This window comes from Leucopleurus acutus (assembly GCF_964270905.1).
Source record: "Leucopleurus acutus genome assembly, chromosome: 9".
NCBI classification, from domain to species: Eukaryota; Metazoa; Chordata; class Mammalia; order Artiodactyla; family Delphinidae; genus Leucopleurus; species Leucopleurus acutus.
The window spans coordinates 57,238,619-57,249,712 of record NC_139144.1 but is presented as its reverse complement, the minus strand read 5'-3'; the positions used below and the strand labels follow the sequence as shown (position 1 = coordinate 57,249,712).

The 11,094-nt window shown below is 35.7% G+C and overlaps 1 protein-coding gene and 1 pseudogene across 3 annotated transcripts in view; both read right to left on the bottom strand.

Annotated features, from left to right (window-relative positions):
* Positions 1-3,939: 3,939 nt before the first annotated feature.
* On the bottom strand, positions 3,940-4,711 carry LOC309966619 (tubulin alpha chain-like 3; annotated as a pseudogene). The gene has a single exon. The product of its transcript is annotated as a tubulin alpha chain-like 3 (transcript).
* Positions 4,712-10,039: 5,328 nt separating this feature from the next.
* Positions 10,040-11,094, bottom strand: part of STK31 (serine/threonine kinase 31) — a gene marked incomplete at both ends in the record, with an annotated part of 86,200 nt that continues 85,145 nt past the window's right edge. For both annotated transcript variants that reach the window (XM_082847016.1, XM_082847017.1), the window contains one exon: positions 10,040-10,201. In XM_082847016.1, the coding sequence (XP_082703142.1) occupies positions 10,040-10,201 (162 nt within the window). The remainder of the gene's footprint in view (positions 10,202-11,094) is intronic.

Genomic DNA, 11,094 nt, shown 5'->3' with positions numbered 1-11,094 from the left:
ATTCCATGTTTAACATTTTGAGGAACTGCCAAACTGTTTTCCAAAGCAGTTGTACCTCTATACACTTCTACCAGCAGTTCCACTTTCTCCTCATCCTCCCCAACATTTTTCATTATCTGACGTTTTAATCGTAGCCATCCTAGTGGGTATGAAGTTGTATCTCATAGTTTGATTTGCATTTCCTAAATGACTAATGATGTTGAACATTTTCTCATGTGCTTATTGGCCATTTGTATATCTTCTCAGGAGAAATATCCGTTCAGAGCCTTTGCCCATTTTTAATTGGTTTGTCTTCTTATTCAGTTGTAGGAGTTCTCACACTAACTACAAGTGCTTTAGCAGATACATGATTTGAAAATATTTCCCCCATTTTGTGGGTTGTCGTTTCACTTTCTTGATAGTGTCTTTTGAAGCACAAAATATTGTAACTTAATGGAAACTCTCCTGGGCTTCCCTGGTGGCACAGTGGTTGAGAATACGTCTGCCAGTGCAGGGGACATGGGTTCAACCCCTGGTCCGGGAGGATCCCACATGCTGCAGAGCAGCTAAGCCCATGTGCCACAGCTGCTGAGCCTGCACTCTAGAGCCCGCAGGCTACAACTGCTGAGCCCACATGCCACAACTGAGGAAGCCCGCGCGCCTAGAGCCTGTGCTCCGCAGCGGGGGAGGCCAACGCAGTGAGAAGCCCACGTACTGCAACGAGGAGTGGCCCCCACTCACTGCAACTAGGGAAAGGCCTTGCACAGCAATGAAGACCCAATGCAGCCATAAATAAATAAATAAATAAATAATAAATAGAAACTCTCAATCCTATTCCATGGATCTACATATCTATCCTTACGCCAGCACCCACTGTCTTGATTATCACTGCTTTATAGTAAGTTGGAAATTAGGAGTGTGATTCCTCCTATTTGTTCTCCTTTTTCAGTATTGTTTTGGCTATTCTGGGTCCATTCCATTTCCACATGAATTTTAGGATCAGCTTGTTAATTTCTGTAAAAACAGAAGCAAAGATTTTGATAGAGACTATGTTGAATCTCTAGGTAATTAAGTATTACCAACTTAACAATGTTGTCTTCTGATGCATTAATATATCTTGGAGTTTATTTAGGTTTTCTTTACTTTCTTTCACCAATGTTTTGTAGTTTTAGTATACAAGTCTTACACTTCTTTTGTTAAATTTACTCCTAATTATTTTTTATGATATTGTATACGAAATTGTTATAAAAATTTATAGGCTGCAGAAATGTAATTTATTTTTATGTAATGACCTTGTATCTGCAACCATGATGAACTGATTACTTCTAAAAGTTTTAAAATGGATTTCTTAAGATTCTCTGTGGACAAGATCAAGTCATCTGAGAATAGAAATAGTATTACACCTTTCTTTCCATCTGGATGCCTTTTATTTCTTTTTCTTGTCTAATTGTCCTAGCTAAAACCAATAGTACAATGTCGAAGAGAAGTGGCAGGAGTGGAGGCCTTGACTTGTTCCTTATCTTAGGAGAAATCATCCAGTCTTTTACCATTAAGTATGATGTTAGCTATGAGCGATTTTTTTGTTTTTTGTTTTGGCTGCGCTGCGTCTTTGTCGCTGCAGGCAGGCTTTCTCTAGTTGTGGTGAGTGGGGGCTACTCTTTGTTGCAGTGTGCAGGCTTTTCATTGCGGTGGCTTCTCTTGTTGCGGTGCACAGGCTCTAAGCACGCCAACTTCAGTAGTCGTGGCTCACAGGCTCTAGAGGACAGGCTCAGTAGTTGTGGCGTAGGGGCTTAGTTGTTCCGCAGCACGTGATCTTCCCAACCCAAGGCTCGAACCTATGTCCTCTGCATTGGCAGGTGGATTCTTAACCACTGCACCACCAGGGAAGCCCTAGCTATGAGTTATTAATGATACTATTTATCAGGTTGAGTAAACTCTTCATTATTAGTTTTTTATCATAAAAGGGGTATTGGATATTGTCAAATGCTTTTTCTGCATCTATTAAGATAAGCTTTTTGTTTTTATTCTATTAATATAGTATATTACATTGATTTTCAAATATTAAACTGGCCTTGCATTCTTGAGATAAATCCCTGTTGTTCATTGTATGTTGCTAGATTTAGTTTGCGAGTACTTTGTTGAGAAATTTTGCATCTATATTCATAAGAGATATTGATCTATAGTTTTTATGTGTGTGTGAGATCTTTGTCTGGTAGAATTCACCATTCAGTCACTTAGCTTGGGCTTTCCTTGGTAAGAATTTTCTGATTTACTAATTCTTTCTCCTTATAGGTCTATTCAGATTTTCTTCTTCTTGTGCCAGTTTTTCAGGTTTGTGTCTTCCTAGGAATTTGTTCATCTGGGTTATCTATTTGTTGGTATAAGTGCTTCCTTACAATCTCTTTTACTTCTCTAAGGTCTATAGTGAAGTCCCTTCTTTAATTACTGATTTTCATAACTGGAGTCTTTTTTTTTTTCTTGGTCCATCTAGTTGAAGTTTTTCTCAATTTTGTTGATGTTTTCAGAGAACTGACTTTTGGTCTCAATTTTCTCTATTGTTTTTCTGTTCTTTATTTCATTTGTTTGTTTTAATCTTCATTATTTTCTTTCTTCTGCTTGCTTTTGGTTTAGTTTGCTCACCATTTTATCGTTTCTTAACAGAGAGAAACTAAGGCTGTGTTAGGTTAGTGATTGACATCTTATTCCTTTATTAATATAAGCATTTACAGCTATAGATTTCTAAGCTCTGCTTTAGCTACATCCTGTAAGATTTGGTATGTTGTGTTTTCATTTTCCTTCACCTTGAAGTATTTTCTAATTTATGCTATTTCTTTCTTTGATCCATTGGTTATTTAGAAGTGGTTTTTCTTTTTAATTTCCATATAGTTGTGAATTTTCTAAATTTCCTTGTTATTGATTTCTGATTTCCACTGTGATTAGAAAACAAACTTATGATTTAAATCCTTTTAAACTGTTTTGAGACTTGTTTTATGATTTCATATATAGTCCATCCTGTAGAGTGTTCCATGTACACCTGAGAAGAACATGCATTCTGCTCTTTTGGGGTACAGTGTTTTAAAGTTGGCCTTTAATTTACAGTGCTGTTCATTTCTTCCATTTGTTTATCTTCTGCCTAGTTATTCAATCCACTATTAAACCTGAGGTAACAAAATCTCCAATTGTTATTGTTGAATTGTCTATTTCTCTCTTCAATTCTGTCAAGTTTTGCTTTATATATTTAGGACTCTGTTGTTAGATGTATATATGCACACATCTTTGTGATGTATTGACTTTTTTCCATTACAAAATATTTTTTATCTCTAGTAATAACTTTTGCCAAAGATTATTAGTGTAAGCACTACAGTTCTTTTGGATACTGTTTGCATGGTATATCTTTTCCATCTCTCTACTCTTAATCTATTTGTATCTTTGAAACTAAATTGGGTCTTTTAAAAAAATTCTAATTCTTTAATCAATGTAATATATACTGTATATATTTTACATATATATATATGGAAATGACATTAATAAACTATATGTGCAGTTTTCTACCTCATGTACAGGAAAGGAAACGTATAAACGTTGCACAGGATTTCACAGTCTGTTTAAAAAGCAAAGGATAAAGCCAGGTTTCCATTCTCTCTCTCTCCTTCTCACACACACACACACACACAAAGTGATCCAGTAGTTCAAAGGACTCCAAACCTTAGAAGGGTCACAGGTAGTAGTGCTGAATATCACTGATAGACAAGGAAATATGTGCTCATTGTTAATATTGAGCCATCTGATATAGTGTGAAATTTAGGATCTTGCCTAATTTATTTTTTCTTCTAATCAAGGAAGCTCTACCTACTAACTGTATAATGTCTTAAAAAGAAAGCATAACACTTTAGCTTATTCATTTTTTTAACCAATCATATTTGCATCATAAACTTTACCCCACTTGCTTACAATCCTTCTCTAAGGCTGCCAAATCTTCCCCTGGTGTCTGAGAACTCCCACACCTCTTCTGATATACCGATGTAGAAACGCCCTCTTGGCATACATGCAGTCAAACCTGTGGTCTAGTAGGGTTAAGGCCTTCACAATTGCTGTGCTGTTGCTCAGCATGCAGATAGCCTTCTGGACTTCAGCCAGGTTAACTCCTGGCATCACCACGGATGGCTGATTGTTGATGGCCACCTTGAAACCATTTGGAAGCCAATCTATAAACTGAACAGAGCTCCTTGACTTCATGGCTGCAACTGTTGCATTCACACCCTTGGGAACAATATCCCCTTTGTATAGCAGGTAGCAGGCCATGTACTTCCCAAGTTGAGGATCACACTTAACCAGCTGGTTGGAGAACCCAAAGCAAGCAGTAGTGATGTCTGAAATGAAGAGCTGCTCCTGGTAGGTTCTGTCAGCAGACATGATGGGGGAAAGGGTTGTCATGGGGAAATATATTCTCAGATACGGTACTAATTTGTTCTGGAATTCAATTAGGTACCCATTCAAAGGCCCTTCAAACCAGAAGCAAGCAGTAACAGAAGACCCGTCAGCCTACTAATGCTAACAGAAGAGGTAGCATTATACACCAAGCATATGATGGCATATGTCACAGATGGCTTCATTGTCCACCATGCAGCTACAGTCTGTGTGCTCTTAGAGCTGTAAGACTCTACAGCAGTGAAGATACTGAAGGCTGAATATACAGATAACTCAATTTAGTCTTCCTGCTACATTCTATCATGAGCCACTCTATTAAGAGAGATGTAAATCCTGATTCAACGCTTCCTCCAAAGCTTCAGAAAGTCAGAAACTGTTCTGCCAGCTTTCTGATGCTCTCTAGTTGAAGGCAGACTATCTCTGACCCCATAGTGACCTCAGACATAGTTGTTACCACTACCCTCCTTTCTGCTAACATGCTGCTCTGGGTAAAAGAGTGACTGGTACTTCCCTGTATGAATCCCATCTCTAACAGTTGGTTCTAGGTTGGGAAGAGCGCTCTGGGCACATGATTCCCAGCTCTTGTCTCACAAAAGATGCATTCATATGCTCTATTTTAGCATTTTCCTACTGATCCTTTTTACTGCCAAGAATGACGCCATCTGGCTGAATTCCATACTCTAGGCAACAGAGTTTCCAGCACGTGCCCTCAATCTAGATGTCAGCTTGGCCAATATGAATGCAAAGGCACTCACTCCCTCATGCTAATCTGAAGGTGTCACCACCACTCTGTGGTTATGACATTAAAACTGCATCTCTTATAGACAGCACATAATTTGATCATATTTTAAAATATATTTTTCCAGTTTCTATCTTTTGACTGGAAAATTTAATACACTTGTACTTAATGTAATTACTATAGCAGATTTACAGCTTTCATTTTGCTGTTTGTTTTCTGTATGTCTTGTATCTTTTTTCTCTGTATCTCCACCACTGTCTTCTTTATTGTTAGGTATTTCTAGTGTACCATTCCTTTGTTGTTTTCTCTACCATACTTCTGATTTTCTTAATGGTTGCACCAGTTATTACAATTAAAATCTTAACTTAAATCAATCTAGTTTGGATTAATACCAACTTAATTTCAATAGCAAACAAAAACTTTGCTCCAATATACCTCCATTTTCTCCCCTCTCCTTTGTCAGAAAAATTACATCTTTCCACATTATAAGGTCATTAACAGAGTCTTATAATTAATGCTTTATGCAGTTTTCTTTTAAATCAGATAGAAGAAAAGAGTTACAAACAAAAATACATTAATACTGTGTTTTATATTTACCCATGCATTTTCCTTAACCAGTGCTCTTTGTTTTTGTGTGTGAACTGAAGTTACCATCTAGTGTGCTTTCATTTCAGCCTGAAAGACCCCTTTTTTGTTTTTGTAGGGCAGATATTCTAGTAACAAATTCTGTTTATCTAGGAATGGCTTAACATCATAAATCTATATCTTAATAACTCCTTCATTTTTGCTGGATATATAATTCTTGTTTGACAAGGCTTTCTTTCTTTTAATGCTTTGAATACATCATCCAACTGAATTCTAGCCTCCATTTATTTCTGATGAAAAATCAGATGTTGCTCTTATTGAGGATGCCTTGTGGTCAGTAAATCATTTCTCTCTTGCTACTTTCAAGATTCTGTCCTTGGTTTTAGCTTTCAGTAGTTTGATTATGATGTGTCTAGCTGTGAGTCTCTTTGAGTTTATCCTACTTGGAATTTGATGAGCTTCTTATGTAGATTTATGTTTTCTGTCAAATTTGGAAATTTTTCAGCCATTATTTCTTCAATATTCCTTCTGTCCCTTTTTCTTCTCTCCTTCTAAGACTCCCCATTATGCTGTTGGTATGTTTGATGGTGTCTCATAGGCCTCTTAGTCTCTTCATTTTTCTTCATTCTTTTTTCTTTCTGTTCCTCAGTCTAGATGACTTAAATTGACCTACCTTTAAGTTCACAGATCTTTTCTTTTGTTAACTCAAATCTTCTGTTGAGCCCCTTTCATGATTTTTTTATTCTGGTTGTTGTACTTTTCAGCTCCCTAATTTATATTTGGTTCTTTCTTATAATTTCTATCTCTCTATTGGCATTCTCTATTTGGTTAAACATTATTCTCACACTTTCCTTTAATTCTTAGAAATGATTTCCTTTAGTTCTTTGAACATATTTTAATAGTTGATATAAAGTCTTTATGAACTTAAAGTCTGACATCTAACTTCCTCTAGGACAGTTTTTATTCGTTGCTTTTTTTCCTTGCATACAGACCATACTTCCCTGTTTCATGCCTCACCTTTTTTTTTTTGCACAAAACTGGACATTTTAAACATAGCAATCTCCAACTTTGAAAATCATATTCCCCACACTCACCAACACAGAGATTGTTATTGCTAGTTGTTATTGATGACGATGATGATGTTTGCTTAGTGATTTTCCTGGACTAATTCTGTGAAGTCTGTATTCTTTTCATGTGCAACTTAGCTTCATTTGACAATTTTTGCCAGTGTTCTTGTTGCTTTTATGGAGTAGATCTTCAGAGGTCCTTACATTCCAGAACTGCTTCCACATGTAGTTTTGATGGCAGAAGATATGGTTATACTAACAACTAAGAAATGATAAAGCATGTCATTTGTTGAGTTAAAAGAGAGATGCTAAAAGGAAACTTAACAAATACTGACATTTAAATATACAGTGAAATGACTTAGCACTGATACTATGAAATCTATGAAATGGACCAGAGGTTCCCCACAAATTTCTTTTGAGGAACAGTTTATACCCTTAATTCTCTCCTTTTCAATACTTTGATCTAAAACAAGATATTTTCTTTGCCTCAATTACTTTAATGAAACATGCCATCCTTGACTTTTCTTTATTTCCATTATTTCCCAAATCATTCTCTCTAGTTAGCTATTTTATTCTAAAATAAACATGACTGTGTGATTCAGTTGCTCATAAATTTATAATAGAGTCCCAACTCTTATAAGCAACTCATGACCCTCTATGATCTGCCCCCAAAATACCTTCGTAAGCGTTTTTTCTCAGCTACCCTATGAATATCCTATACTCCAACCAAATTCTTGCCCTTTCCCAAATCTACCCTTTGAGCTTTCTTAATTTCCTTTGTATGGAATACCTTTTTCCAGTTCTAAGTAAGCAGAATACTACTGCACCTCTAGAATGAGTCAAACAGCTATCCTCCAAACTTATATTCCACTCTTCCCTTCCTCTTCTTTGTGAAGACATACATTTCATTCTTGTAGCTTATTACATACTGCATTATTCTCAGACTGCCCACAGGGCCGTGAACACATTTTTTTGCCTCTGTATTGCCCTTATACATATATACACATATCTCAAGAAACATCTGTGGCATTGAAGAGACACATGAATTTGTCTCTTTCCGCCACACATTAATACTTGCCATTTTAAAACAAGAAATAAAAGTAAGTACTATCTAACTTGGTGTGCCACAAAATCTGAAACTCTAGTTTCACAAGAGAGAAGTTGCTAGGTATTATGTGAAAAAACGGAGGTCTCATTGTCAATTTTGGTATATGCTGGCTAAATAAAACTAAACAGGTTTCCTTTCTGGAAAACATTTTAGAACCTTTACCCTCTAATATGCATGATCAATCTCCAATTTAGCATTCATTATTTTCCAAACAACTAATCACAGAATTCTTTTTGTAATGAACATCCCAAGGGACTAGTGTTCATTCAGCAGAACACATTTGGAAAATGATAATTCTTTATTTAAAATAGTGAGTATAAGTAAAGTGATCTATTCTTTGCCCTTTTAAATTATCCAAGTTTATTTTAAACCTAACTTCTGTGTCTTTATTACTTAATCAGGTAGAATTAAGTTCTGCTATAAAACAAGAAACCCAAAATGGAACAATAGCTTGAATGTGTGGCAACAGTTCTCTTTAGTATGTATTATAATGACTTAACAGTGCTTGTTAAAACACAGATTGCCAGGCTCCACCCAACCCCAGAGATTCTCATTTAAAAAATCTGGAGTGGAGCTGAGAATCTGCATTTCAAATAAGCCTCCAGGTGATACTGAGGCTGCTGATATAGGGATCACACTCTGATGTAAGGGTTTATTCTCTCAAATAACATAAAATCTTGAAACTAGTACAAAGGCTCCAGAATTATTAGGAACATCAGCTCCTTCTAACTTGCTGCTCCATCATCCTAGTTTCATGAGTTTCCTCAAGGTCACCTCATGATCCAAGAAGACTGCTCAAATTCTAACCACCACGTTAACTTCTAGGCAATAGGAAAGGGGTAAGGGTGAAAGGGCACATCTCCAAGCTAAGTCAGCTCCTTTTAAGGAGTCTTATTTGCAAAAATTTAGTCAAAAAGCTTCAACTAATAGAGAAGATGCTAAATGTAGTCTTTTAACCAAGTACACTGCCACCCCGAATAAAACTGCTATGTACTACTAAGGAAGAAAGAAAGACTAGATTTTGAATAGTCATCTAGAGACTCTAACATATTACTTTAGTCTACATACGCTTCAATCACCAAGTCCGACAGAACTGCCTAACTATTCCATAAATTGGACCCGTATGTTTCATCAATGTTTCTTTCTCCTCTGTACATCTTATTTTCATCGCTGCTCACCTACTTTATCATAATATCCTTCTGATCAGTCTCTCTACCACTTAACCTGGTAGTAGGTATAAGACAGATTTTGAGGGAGCTAAAGCTGTTTAAAATTCTTCAATGGCTCCACATTTCCTATAAAATTATAAGGTATGAGCATTTTATTACTTCATATAAAGCCCTCATCTACCTATATGATTATTCCCTATTAAACACACAAACTGTTTCTCCCTTCAGTGCTTTCATCATGCTTTCTCTGCTAGTAAGATACTCTTGATCATCCTTCACCTTCACCACCCATCCTTTATGATTTAACTAAGGTAGTATCTCCTCCAGAAAGCTTTCCATGACACCCCTCTTCCATAAGATGAGTATCCCTCCTGTGTAATCACATAAAAGCTCTGTCCAGAACTATCATTAGATATTCTATACTGTATTATGAAGATCTGTTTAGATCTCTAACTTTCTCAATAGATTTATGTGCTTTTTAAGTGTAAGGACCACGTTTAACTTATCTTTATATTCCCAAAACTGGGTACAAAGCATATGCCAACTATCATCTGTTAAACAAAAGTATTACCCTTCATAATGAGCTGGCCTACATACTGAAAATCTGTATAGGAGCTGTCCAACAATCTAATAACCTTTTCTATTACAAGTAACACAGTCGTACTATACAATTTCAAAAAGTAACTACAGACAGAAAATCCTCCCTTAACAACTCTAGTTAAATGAAATTTCAAAGTATACAATTTTTTTGCATAACCAAACATCTTTTATTTTCACAACTGGAATACCAAAGACACACCCAACTAGCTCCATAACACTCCCAGATTTTTTTCTGTTTATTTAACCAAACTAAACAAAGTTTTAAAAAGGAACATCTGCAACAACAAAAGAATATTAATCAATCAAAGCTGGCTTCACCATATCTTGTCTTTTCCTTATCTTTATCCAAGTTCTCCACCTTTAATTATTCTTCCTCTTTTTTGGGGGTGTATTCAGTATCTTTTTCTGAGTTTGGAGCTGATTTCCCCTTTGGTAGCAAGAAACATTCAGCATTGAAAACTTGCTCAGCAGTCACTGAACTTCTACAATAGATCAAGCTACAGAGGAGGGATTTGACATTATCGTCCTGTAAGAAAAAAGATGTTACAAAACAAAAATAAAATCAAACCAAATGAATGAAAGGACAAACTTGTAATAAGTAAGGAGTATCCAATTCAAAAATACTTTTAATCAATGATACAGAGCTAAAATCAATTTTTCCTATTTAGGTTTTTAAAAAGTTTTTACCAAACTCAACTGGTTTTTATTGGAAAGGGATTAATCCAGTATTAAAACAATGGAATCAAATTACAGGGAAATAATATAAAAGGAAAAAGAAAAGAATAACAACTGAAATTGATCAAAAACAAGTGAAATTTTTTTTAAAAAACTGTATATTTTCCTTCTTTTTTAGGGCACTAGTCAGAATTTGACACTATGAAAATTTTACACTGAAGCTCCTCTGTCTGGAAGGGTAGCCTAACCTTTACTTTGTCAACTGCTTCTGGTTTCATCTGTGAAATGATCTCCTCTTGAAACATTTCTACCACCCCTAACACATTATCATCATTATTACAGAGGCCATATTTTATTATGTACCACAACTTCGAAGAATGTTATTCGTGTTATCACATGTAAATAACATTATAATGTTCCTCTTCCACTAGTTCCACCTCCCAAAGTATGCTTTTTTTCTTGCTCCCTATGATGAATCCAATCAGAGCACATTTCACACTGAATAAAAATCACCTATTTATTGGTAGTGTCCTCATTAGACTCTAAGATGCATAAGACCAGAAACCTTAGTTTCTCACTTCATCCCCAACAACAAGCACAGTGTCAGGGATATAGCAGGTATTCAGTATACATTTGCTAACTGAATGAATGCCAATGCCCATACTGAATTCTACAGAATATGTTTTTAAACATATTTAAAGATAATACCTTTAGTAAGTATAAACTGACTAAAAATTACAAAAT